This window comes from Psammomys obesus, unplaced genomic scaffold, assembly GCF_907164565.1.
Source record: "Psammomys obesus unplaced genomic scaffold, mPsaObe1.curated_primary_1811, whole genome shotgun sequence".
NCBI classification, from domain to species: Eukaryota; Metazoa; Chordata; class Mammalia; order Rodentia; family Muridae; genus Psammomys; species Psammomys obesus.
Window position 1 is genome coordinate 6481167 of NW_026596445.1, and position 13236 is coordinate 6494402.

General features: G+C 36.0%; 1 protein-coding gene across 1 annotated transcript in view; it reads right to left on the reverse strand.

The window, feature by feature from the left end:
* Positions 1 to 13236, reverse strand: part of Dach2 (dachshund family transcription factor 2) — a 743535-nt gene that overhangs the window by 180668 nt on the left and 549631 nt on the right. Inside the window, exon 5 of the mRNA XM_055598244.1 lies at positions 7095 to 7253. Coding sequence (XP_055454219.1) covers positions 7095 to 7253 — 159 coding nt within the window. The remainder of the gene's footprint in view (positions 1 to 7094; positions 7254 to 13236) is intronic.

Sequence of the window (13236 nt, forward strand, 5' to 3'; positions counted from 1 at the left end):
TATGTCATGTTTTTCTGATTTCAGAATGTTCCAGCTTGTATCATTTTCTTCTTTCTGAATTACTGTCCACCCTGCATTTCTTGCATGTCAGGTCTGTGGCCATAACTTTACATTCATTCACTTTCATGAGAGAATTATAATTGTTCACCTACTGAATTTTATATTATTGCTTACTCTTTCAATACTTTAATAGCTCACTGAACTCCATGTTACCTAGTTTTGGGAGAATAATTCAATGTATTTCTTAGCTTGCTTTTAGGCAAGGAAATACTTCCATTTCTTCTGTCATCTTCTTGAATTTTCTCTGTCCTGATTTTCTGCAGTTTGAATGATATTCAGAGTTGTAGAATGCTTTGGCACTTAACATATAAGTGCATTTTTATATACCTTTACATGTTTTCTTTCTCTCTCATTGATTTTAGAAGAAATGTTACTTGTTCAAACATGTATGAATGCGTGAATCAGTGTGACATTTCTGAGAGCTTGTGAGAAAACTTTAAGTAAAAAAAAAGCCTTGTAAACTCTGTTCCTTCATAATATGTGTTGTTCTTGGAATGCATTTTTGTACTGCTTCCAACTGTAATGAATATGAGTGAATTTATTTTAGATTACCAATTACCTAACCCATTATTGTTCTTAAAGCTGTTACCAAGCACAACTTGTCCTCTTGACCAAATACAGGCTAAACTAATGTGGTCTTGCCTTTGTAAGTGTATACAAGTTGAAGTAAAGTTAACTTTGCACATATGACTTTCCCTAACCCTCAAAATATAAATTGTCTGATGCCCTGAATAAAGTAGGCTATTACATGAGTCTTTAGTCTAGTTCATTTTTAGGTTCCACTCTCTCAAAATCACACAATTAGAATGGCAACAATCACTAACAATTCAAATAATTTTCCATATATGTTTGTTTACTTTTTCTTAAATATTACCATTTTCATAATTCTACATCTCTTGTAACTATTCCATGACTTTTCTTTTTCATTTGGGACTTTTTAATAATATATGTAATATAAAAATAAAATTAATAAATTACAATAGATGAAACAAACATAAAAAAGAGTCCAAAAAATCCCCAAGAAACATATATAGACTCAGAGAGTGACTTGGGCATCCCATAAAAACACCAAATTCTAAGCCATAAAACATAAATGTGAAAAAAATAAATGTGCAAAGTACACTATCTCTGCTTCCTTTTCCCCAGGGTACCCTGAGCCCTGAGTGGGAGTATTTGATGTATCAGCTGTATTTGATATATCAGCTGAGTGTTCTAAGGTTTCTCATCATCTGCATAATATTGCCTATAGGTCTATGTTTGGTTCCATCTGCTATAAGAATGAAGCTTCTCTGATGATGGCTGAGTATTCACATATATGAGTATATCAGAATGCCACTAGAAGTTATTTTTTTTGCTATGAATTTTTGTTGTGTTGTCTAGACCAGTGGTATTTGGTTTTACACTCAGTTGGCAGGCTATTTAGTATCACATTTTTGGTTACCTGAGTACTGTCAGGTATGGGTTCCGTTTTGTGCAGTGGGATTTAATTCAAATTGGTGGTTGGTTACTCACATTTTGTACCATCATTGCCTTAGCATATATTGCAGAGCGGTCATCATTGTAAATCAAAGGTTTTATGTGTCTGGGTTGATGTTTGTTTCTCTTTTGATAACTTGTAAAGTACCTACCTTCCCATACCAAAGATACTAACATATAGGGGTGAAGGTTTTCTGTAGGCACCAGATCAACTTCTTGTCTTTAGTAATAATGCTTTGTCATTCATTTGGGGAGAGCAATCTATAGTCCTGGCAACAGTCTGGATTATCTGGAGATTCTAATGGAATTCTTTGGCTAACAACTTAATTAGATGTAACTGAATCTGGTCCTGGAAGCATCATTTGGTGACAAGAGATATCCAGTTGAGACTCTTGCTTCACATTTATTTAGAATTTTCATTTTGACCACCTTCACGTATGTATGTATTTTTGGAAGCTTCTAATGTATTAGGGTTTCATACTACCATTTAATGGCCCTTTAAACTGTTTCCTCTTCCCTCCCTAATATTCTCTTCCATTTCTCTCCTTACTTAATCTTCTCATTCTATCCCCAACCTTACCCTTATCCACTCCTAAATATCATATCAGTTCCCTGGGAAAATCTAACTGTGCCTCCTACCCCCTAGTGCTTTATATCTATCCTTTATAATTACATGTGTTATAGCTTTGTTATCACTGCCTTAAGAGCTAATATTCACATATAGGTGAATGAATACACACCATGTTATTCTTTCTGGATTCGAGTTCTATTCATTTACCTTTGAATTTCACAATTTCACTTCTTTAAATGCCTAATATTCTGTTGTATAATATATAACATTTTCCTTGTCAATCCATCTGTTGAGAGACACCAAGTTTCTAGTTTATGACTATTCTATAGAGAATAGCAATATAGATGGTTAAGCAAGTGTCTTTGAGGTAGGATGAAGCATTGTTTTAGTACATGCTCAAGAGTGATATAGCTGGGACTTGATGTAGATCTACTCTAAACTTCCTGAAGAATCACTACGTTGACTTCCATAGTGGTTTTAAAAGTTGCGCTCCCACCATCAAAGAATGAGTGTTTGTTCTCCTTGCTCCAAATCCTTTTCATTGTGAACTGTCACTTGTGTTATTTATCTTAGCTATTCAGAAAGGTGTAAGATAAAATCACAAAGTAGTTTTGATTTGTTTCTCCGTTTTGGCTGATGTTGTTGAACATTTCTTTAATTATCACACAGACATTTAACTTTCCTCTTTTGAGAATTCTCTGTTTAGATCTGTATCCCATTTTCCATTGTGTTATTTGTTTCTTTGATATCTAGTTCTTTGTTTTTTTTTTTTTCATTCGTTTGAATAGTAGTTCTCTATAGGATTTGGAGTTGTTAAAAATCATTTTTCATTCTGTAGTTTGGCATTTTTTCTGAATGAAAATATCCTTGGCTGTGTGCTTATCAATTTCATGAGATCCATTTATTAATTGGGAATCTCAGTGACTTTGTTAAGAGTGTTCGGTCTAAAAATGTCTTTCCTGTGCCAGTGAGTTCAGGACTTTTCTCCACTTTCTTTTCTATCAGATTTATTCTATCTAGTTTTATGTTGATATCACTGATCCATTTGAAGTTGAATTTTGTTTAGGGTGATAAGTATGGATCTATTTGGATTCTTCTACATGTGGCTATCCAATTTAAGCAGCAGCTTTTATTAAAGAAACTGTCTTTATTTTTTCTTGTTTATCAAAAATCAGGTGTCCAAAAGTATGTATAGTAATGTCTGGGTTTTCATTTAGATTCCGTTGAACAGTGTGTCTGTTTTTGCATCAATAAGTTGCTGATTTTTATTGTAGCTCTGTAGTACAATTTGAGTTCAAGGATGGTGATGCTTCCAACAGTTTGTTTATTATTCAGGATTATTTTAGCCATCCTTAGTGTCTGTGTACTTATGTGTGTGTGTGTTTCCATAGGAAGCTGAAATTATCTTTTCAAGATCTAAAAACAATTCTGCTGGAATTTTTAAAGGGTTTGTAGTGAGACTTTATAGATTGCTTTTAGTAGGAATGACTACATTTTATGTTGATCCTACCAATCCATGAGCCTAGGAGATCTTTCCATCTTCGGATAACTTCTTTAATTTTGTTCTTCAAAGACTAGATGTTTTCATCATACAAAGTACCCCAAGATATTTTATATTGTTTGAGGTTATTGTGAAGGTTGTTGTTTACCTTATTTCTTCCTCAGTCCATTTGTCATTTGTATATAGAAAGGCTATTGATTTTGTTTTAAATTAATCTTGTATCCAGCCATTTCACTGAAGGTGTTTATCAACTGGAGAATTTCCCAGGTAGAATTTTGGGGGTCATTTAAGTAGACTATCATATCATTTGTAAATAATGATACTTTGACTTCTTCTTTTACAATTTGTATCCCCTTGATCCCCTTTAGTTGTCTTATTGCTCTACTGAGACTTCAGGTGCTATACTGAATAGATTGGGAGCAAGTGGACTGTGTTGTCTTGTTCCTAACTTCAGTGGAATTGCATTCAGTTTCCTTCCATTTGAGCTGATGTAGTCTATGATCTGTTGCATACTGCTAAATTATTTTCAGACATGTCCTTTGTATCCCCAATCTCTCTGGGACTTTTATCATGATGTGGCATTGTATTTTGTCAAACACATTTATAAATTTAATGAGATGATCATGTAGGTTTTTTTTCTATCAGTTTGTTTATATGGTTGTTTACATTTATTGATTTATGTATGTTAAACTATGCCCTTGTGTCTCTGGGATAAAGCCTACATTATCACAATGGAAGATCTTTGTTGTGTTCTTAGATTTAGTTTGTATTTTACTTAGATTTTTTATTTCTTTTTTCATAAGAAAAATCGGTCTATAATCCTCTATAAAATGGGTCTTTATGTGGTTTGGGTATCACAGTAACTGTGGCTTCATAAAACAAATCGGGCAATGTTTCTTCTGTGTCTACTTTGTGGAAAAATTTAAGATTTGGATAAACTCTTGTTTCAATTGAAAATTTTATGTTGACTAATTTTAGGTTCACAGACTACATGAGTTTCAATAAAAACTATTCATAATGTTACTGGGCTGTTTTTCTTTTCTAGTGTATCTTTTTACTCCTTTTGGGTTGTTAATTAATTTACAACTTTTGTGTTTTTATATGTTGTGCCACATTTCCATTATTATAGCACATTCACCAGTAATTTAAATTGTCAGTGGATAAGTCTAAATACCTGTTATATCCGAATTTACTGTTGTTGTTTCCTTTGTCTGTTTAGACTGCATTTTAATTTGTTTTTTTTTGTGTGTGTGTGTGTGTGTGTTTATGTGCAGATGTGTTTGCATATATATTTTGAGGCTTGAGGTTAAAATATTCTGCCTTCCTCAACATCTCTCAAACTCAATTTTTGAAGCATGATTTTTCACTGAATCTAGAACTCACTGATTCCATTACACTTGTTTAAGAAGATATTCAGGAATTCATGTGCTTCTGGTCCCATCCCATGGGATGCTCAGATTATAGACCCACTACTCTGCTCAGCTTCGTCATGTGATGAAGTTGTATGTTCTCAAGATCTCATGACAAGTACTGAGATATGAATCCTTGGTAAATATTTCAAGCATTTTTTTTCATGAACTGTCTTTACTGTTTGCTTGATTTATCACGTGCATAAGGGCAAAAACCCTATGTCTTTAGGGAATTGTTTTAGGTTGAACAGGATTTTAGTTAGACAGTGTTAAGTGTGAAATGTCTGGTATTCAATTTTTCTCCTTTCTTCTGGTATTCATGTTTCTGTACCCCAGATGTATAGGGAATTCTTAATACATAGTACTTGAAGCTTTTGCAACTTTCTGTTATAACAAACATATTATAAAATGCCCTTATTCTTGTGATGATATATTATGAGATGGAACTTTTTCAAAATTCTCTTGCTTCAACCCAGGGTTTAGAGGAGGACTAAAACTCCAAGAAAGAGGAATAATGGAATTATTCTCCAGGAATTCTTGTTTTCAAGAAATACAGTATTTTATCCATCAAACTAATGCAAGATCTATTTTGCATCAAGATTTAAGAGTATTTTAAGTCCTTGTAAATATCATATAAACTGAAATGTGTAAAAATCATATGTATTCATATTCTAGGAACTATTAATGATTATAATTTACATAGAAATTATTTATGCAACTAATTGTTAATGTCTTTACCTTTGTCAATTTGTAACACCCAGAATAACCTGAAGTAAGTGTATTTCCACTGCTAACTTGTAGGTGTAGAAACCAAGACTTGGCTACTCTTGGTTATTTCTCTAAAGTAACATAATTATATAATTTTGTAAAAATAAAATAAATTTGAAATCTAAGTCCTTTTCTACTTTCTTTGCTATTCTGTTTAAAAGGCTCACACATTCTAAAATACTTCCATTTTACTCTGCTATTTTACTTCTCCTGTTGCCTGTATGATATGAATTTCATATTTTCAAAGAAGTCACTCTTTACTTCTCAGCATGGTTTTAAACAATGTTATACCTTGTTTAAGAGAAATAAACTAAATTTTGCCATTACAAGATATATAGACAGTTTTGTATTGTATTTTTTGCATTTTATCAATTATTATTTGCTACACCTACACCAGCGTCGCCATAGTAGCATAAGCTACAGGGCGGGGGATACGCTTTCTCTGGAAATTCGCTCCCTGGAAGGTCCCTGGCAAACTCATCCCACTTGGAAAAGAGACGTGTTCTGAGATTTCTACACTTTTTCAGTTGTGGCTCTGGGGCTGGAATAATGAATTCTTTGATCTTCCTCTGTGACTCCTGAAACAGCACAACTAATTTTATAAAGAAATTTATTATTAGTAGATTGTTAAAGGCTTTAATAAAAATAATAAGTTTAAGAAAAGTAATGAATTAGATTTAGTATTAGTAGGCATTAAGAATAGTAAAAAAATAATAGGCTCCTTTTTAAGAAAAAGTAGCATGAGAAGTACAGCTGGCGGGAGTTTCCCCTCCCTTCAGTGCCTTGTTTCTAAGGAAGATTATAAATCTTTAGCAGGACATATGGGAGGATGGTTAACAAAGGTGTAGTTATATTTTGATACAGAGAAAGACTTTGGCAGGCATCTGACTTAGCTCCTGACTTTCCTCTTCACTGGTTAGCAATAACGAAATTTGAGGTTTCTTTTTCTTTGTTTGCTCTGATCAAAAAGTTTTTAGGCCAAGATTTCTTGTGGGCACTGCTTTATGTTTGACTACATTTTGAATTAAAATGTAAACTTCGTATTCTTGGTAAAAGTCTAAATGTTCTGGGAAGTATGCCAATTTTAAGGTGCCTTTTGTGAAATCATTATAAAAATACTAGCTTGATTTCAGTAAAGTTGCAGCAGAGTCAAAACCATCAAGGTGTCTCTGTCTGTCAATTCTTTGCCGAAACCGTGTCTTCCCGTCCGAAGCCTTGTTCTCCCGTGGACGCCGGGAGCCCGACTGGGCCGGTCCGTGGCAATTATTATTTATCACAATCTATTTTTTTGTCAGCAAAGTATACATACGATTGTTTAGCATGCGATTCTGCTGAAGCGGATTGAGGGTAGGAGCACCCTTAAGGCCTGGCTGGCCAGCCAGTGCTGCATGAGCAATTCCATGTTGAGGTCCAGGAGCAGCAAATGGAGATTTTATCTTATCTTTATCCCAGGAAGATTCACTTCCACCTAAAAATAATATTGAAATGAAAATATTTCAGTTTAAAGATTTTTTCAATGAAAAGTTTTTAAAAATCTTCATTGTAGAACTGTAATCAATAGCATCTCTTAGAATTTATTTTTTGATCTGCAAACATACAGTCCCAGTTTCAGACCACCAAGGGCTCACACTCTTTGTGTAGTGTCTACCTTTCTTGGGTAAGTTGTATCATCCTTTTTTCAGCTTTTCCCAACCATCTGTCACATGAAAAAACCATAAGCCTAGTTAGTTCCAGACATGTGGCCTGTATACCTTTTATATGTGAGCTACTTTTCCTGGGTAAGTAGCTTCTTCCCTTTATCTTTGCTTTCAAAACACTCGAATATACGCAGTCACAGGCCTTGATCCTGACACGTGGCCCTTCAATATCTTTATTTGTGAATTCCCTATGCTTAACTTAGTACACCCATCACTGTAACCTAACACACTTTAGGTGACTCATTTCTTGCCACTGACCCAATCTCAGGAAGAGCAGATTATCATATCAGACAAAGAAACAAAAAAACAAGTTCACATGTCTAGGTCAAATCAGGTACAACAACAACAAAACCAACAGTAACAAAACAAAAGCAGGGACAACAAAACCATGAGTGACTGTGTCTCCCATAAAACCTACTAGTATTATGCAAGTGTTCTCTAGTGAAATCTATGCAGACAAGCTCCAGAATGTAAAGCATTTAAAAATAACCGTAAATTTAAGAAAAGGATTCAAGAAATTTAAAGAAGACAAGAAGAAATGCTTCTTTGAACTTCAGTAGTATAACAATGCCCAAGAAAATATAAATCCATATCTGAATGAAAGAAAAAGAAGAAAGATAAATCAGGATTTAAAAACTGAATTCAGTCAAGGTTTTCTCTCTTGATTAGTTTCTTTAGATGTACAGATTTTAGTAGGTTTATTCTATGTTATATGTCTAATATGAGTGAGTATATACCGTGTGTGTCTTTCTGCTTCTGGGACAGCTCACTCAGGATGATCCTTTCCAGGTCCCACCATTTGCATGCAAATTTCATGATTTCCTTATTTTTCATTGCAGAGTAATACTCCATTGTGTAGATGTACCACATCCCAAAAGGCAAAGAAGATGGAGATCAGAAGAAGAAGAAAACAGGAAACAACCTAGGAACCTGCCACAGAGGGCCTCTGAAAGGCTCTGCCCTGCAGACTATCAAAGCAGATGCTGAGACTTAAGGCCAACTGTTGGGCAGAGTGCATGGAATCTTATGTAAGAAGTGGGAAATAGTAAGATCTGGAGAGGACAGGAACCCCACAAGGAGAGCAACAGAACCAGAAAATTTGAACACAGGGGTCTTCCCAAAGACTCATACTCCAACCAAGTACCAGGCATGGAGATAACCTAGAACTCCTGCACAGATGTAGCCCATGGCAGTTTAGTGTCCAAGTGGGTTACATAGTAATGGGAAGAGGGACTGCCTCTGACATAATCTGATTGGCCTGCTCTTTGATCATTTCCCCCTGAGGGGGGAGCAGCCTTGCCAGGCTACAGAAGATGACAATGCAGCCACTCCTGATGAGATCTGATAGACTAAGATCAGAAGGAAGGAGAGGAGGACCTCCCCTATTAGTGGACTTGGGGAGGTGCATATGTGAAGAAGGGGGAGGGAGGGTAGGACCAGGAGGAGAGTAGGGAGGGGCTTATGGGGGAATACGAAGTGAATAAAGTGTAATTAATAAAATAAAATTGAATAAATAAATAAAAACTGAATTTAATAAAGAAATTAAAGATAATATAGGCTGAAATGGAGACGGAATTGAAAAACTCCATATCCCAGTTAGAAAATTTAGGTGAAAGCTGTACAAGCAGAATGAATCGGCATAAGAAAGAATACAGGGTCTCAAATATAAAATAGATAATTTATGTGAAATAAACAAAAAATATTAAAAGTAAAAAAATAGGATAGATCACTTGAGTGTAAACCCAGATTTAAAAAGACAAATGATTCATGTTCTCTCGGATCTGAGGCTCCTACCTGCAGATATAACTACATATTCTGGGATAACTGTAACACCAATAAAGTAAAAAAGGACCATTTCTTGGGTGTGTGGTAGGGGAGGAATAGAGAGAGGAATAGTGTGCTTCAGTTGATATGATTGGGCAGTGAGAAAAATAGGAAAATTTAATACGGTAAGAGAATAGACATAAACCCAGAAAAAGGATAGAGAATGGTAAAATAACCCCAAGAACATCTGAAAATTTCATAAGAGACCATACAGTTAAATATCTACCTAAAATAAAATACATATAAATATATATATATATAGAAAAATGTATGTACTTCAAATTAAATTTTCTCACCCAGGCTGACAGTGTTCTCTCCAAGAACAAAGCACCATCTAATAAAAACCTAATACCAGGCATGAGAAGCTCAGTTTCAAGCTGTTGGAGAGTGCCCAAGAGATTTCCAAAATATTGCACGCTAACTTTAGTGCTTTAGGTTGCCCGTCCCTCCAGAACTGAAAAATTAGTCGATATTGTGAAAATACCATGACACAGGGAATAGGGATCACTGAGGTTCCTAACATCAAAACATTCTCTCCTAGGATTAACTTTCATAGTACCATAACACATTATTTAATCTTCCAAAGTATGGAAGCAAAAGAATATGTTACCTAGCTGTGATGCCTATGAACCTCAACAGTGATCAGCTTGGTACAATATCCCTAAGGGTACAGTAGTGACATACATACTTTAATGATAACCCACAGTGCTCTATTTGAACTTAAGAACTACACAGCAAGAGCACATTCTGAACTTTTACTGAAAACCTAGTCAACGCTCCAGAGCAAGTGGAGTCATAAATTGTGGAGGACAACCCACAACTGATATTTATTAAACCAGCATAAACTCTAACTACATTCAAATTCTAACTACCTATACCCACAGATAACTGTAGATGACACCCTTCATCAAAGAAACTTTTCTTTGCAACATATGGAGGCCATTATAGAAAACCACAACCAATGGAAATCAGAAAACCAGGAACCAAATGATACATGTACAACACAAGTCCTAAGCTAAACACTAAGGAGGACTCTAGGGAGGATGCTTAAATCTCATTCAGAATGGCAAACAGGATAGACACAAGAAGCAGTGTAAGAGAGGAAACAGGATGACAGTCTACTATAGAGGGTCCTCTGAGAGGTTCCACCCAACAGGGGATGGAAGAAGATGCTGAGACTCACTACAATGTTTTGGGCAGAACGCAGGGGGTCTTACAGAAGAAGAGAGGGTGTGGATAGAGGGACATGGAGGGGACAGGAGCCCCAGAAATAGAGCAACAAAGCTAAAGAATCTGAGGCAAGGGGGTCCTGCAGAGACTGATACACCAACCAGTGACCATGCATGGAGAGGACTGAGACCCCATGCTCAGATGTGGCCAATTGGCAGTTCAGTCTCCATGTGGCTCTCTGAGTGAGGGGAGCAGAAGCTGCCTCTATCATGAACTCAGCTGACTACTTTCAAATCACTCACTCCTACTGATGCAGCCTTGCCAGGCCATGCAGGAAGAGGATCCAAGCAGTCCTGATAAGACTTAACAAGCTACAGGCAGTTGGCAATGGTGAAACTCCCCTTGGCAGTGGGCTAGGGGAAGGAGATAGGGGGAAAGAAGGAGCATGAGTGGGACCAGGGAGGGGTTTGAGGGAGGAGGCTTCAATGAGGAGATATAATGAAATTTTAAAATAAAATTATAAAATTTTTATAATTTTATAATTTTAAAATAAAATTATAAAATTATAAAAAAATAAAATTAAAATAAAAATAGAAAAAAATGGAAAAGAAAAAGGTGTCAAGGAAAACTACAGAAGACAGAAATACATGATTATAACAGCCAAAGTATTGTAGTTTGCTTTGAGATTGTGTTGCCTAATAATAACAGAAGTGATATCCATAAAGTCTGACCAACATGACTGTCTAAACATGAGCTGAACAAGGAAAACAATAGCCATGCTAAAGTAAATTAGAGAAAGCCCTGATGGCCTCATCCCTACACAAAGAACTATAGGGAACTACAGAATGCTAAGAGTGGGAAAATTAGTATGATCCAGAAAACAAAATGCCAATCAGACATTCAATACCAAATGGTGAATCCTGAAAACAAACATGCAAACATTATACAGACTGAGCTTATATTTGTCCATTTGAGAATGTATATGTTTACATATACATCATGAACATAAATACACATTAGAATATACATGTAATAAATAACAAATAATAAAACATAGAGGATATGAATTTGAAAGAGCAATAAGCCTATGCTAGAGAGTGAGAAATAAGGAAAAGGAAGGGAAATGATATAATTATATTATAATCATAAAAAATAAGAGAAATATTTAAAATTTTTATTTTATGTATTTTTAAATTAAATATTTATTTCTATATTAATTACAGTTTGTTTATTTTCTATCCCAGCTGTATCCCCCTCCTTCATTCCCTCCCAGTCCCACCTTCCCTCCCTCATCTCCTCCCTGTCCCTCCTTAAGTCCACTGATAGGGGAGGTCCTCCTCCCCTTCCATCTAAACCTGGTTTATCAGGTCTCATCAAGACTGACTGCAATGTCCTCCTCTGTGGCCTAGGAAGGCAGCTCCTCCTTTGTGGGGGGGGTCAAAGAGACAGCCACTGAGTTCATGTCAGAGACATTCCCTGTTCCCCTTATTAGGTTGCCCTCTTGGATACTCAGCTGCCAAGTGCTACATCTGAGCAGGGCTTCTAGGTTATACCCATGCATGGTACTTGGTTGGAGAATCAGTCTCAGAAAAGACTCCCCTGCCCAGATATATTTGGTCCTTGTGGAGCTCCTGTCCTCTCCTGGTCTTTCTAACTCCTTCTTTCATAAGATTCCCTTCAATCTGGCCAGGGTTTGGTTATGAGTCTCAGCATCTGTTTTGATACACTGCTAGGTAAAGTCTTTCAGGGGCCCTCTATGGTAGGCTCCTGTCCTGTTTCTTGTTTTTTCCTACTTCCAATGTCCATCCCATTTGTCTTTCTAAGACTTATCATCTCACCCTGGGTCTTCCTTCTTTAGCTTCTTTAGGTGTACAGATTTTAGTATGTTTAGCCTATCTTATAAGTCTAGTATCCACTTATAAGTGAGTATATACCGTGTGTGTCTTTCTGCTTCTTGGATACCTCACTCAGGATGATCTTTTCTAGATCTCACCATTTGCTGCAAATTTCATGATTTCCTTTTTTTAATTGCTGAATAGTATTCCATTGTGTAAATGTACCACAGTTTCCGCATCCATTCCTCAATGGAGGGACACCTGGGTTGTTTCCAGTTTCTGGCTATTACAAATAAAGCTACTACAAACATGGTTGAACAAATGTCCTTATTGTGTATTTGAACATGTTTTGGATTATGCTTAGGAGTGGTATACCTGGATCTCAGGGAAGCACTATTCCTAATTGTCTGAGCAAGTGCCAGATTTATTTCCAAAGTGATTGTACAAGTTTACTTTCCTACCAGCAATGGAGGAGGGTTCCCCTTTCTCCACATCCTCTGGAGCATGTGTTCTCACTTGAGTCTTGATTTTAGCCATTCTGATGGGCGTAAGGTAAAACCTCAGTGTCGTTTTGATTTGCATCTCCCTGATGGCTAAGGATGTTGAGCATTTCTTTAAATGTTTCTCTGCCATTCTATATTCCTCTACAGAGAATTCTGTTTAGCTCCACACCCCATTTTTTAATTGGATTACTTGTTTTGTTGATTTTTAACTTCTTTAGTTCTTTATATATTCTGGATATTAGCCCTCTGTAAGATATAGGGTTGGTGAAGATCCTTTCCCAGTCTGTAGGCTGTAATTTTGTTCTGACGACAGTGTCCTTTGCTTTGCAGAAGCTTTTCAGTTTTCATGATGTCCTGTTTATTGATTGTTGATCTTAGAGCCTGTGCTGTTGGTGTTCTGTTCAGGAATTTGTCTCCTGTGC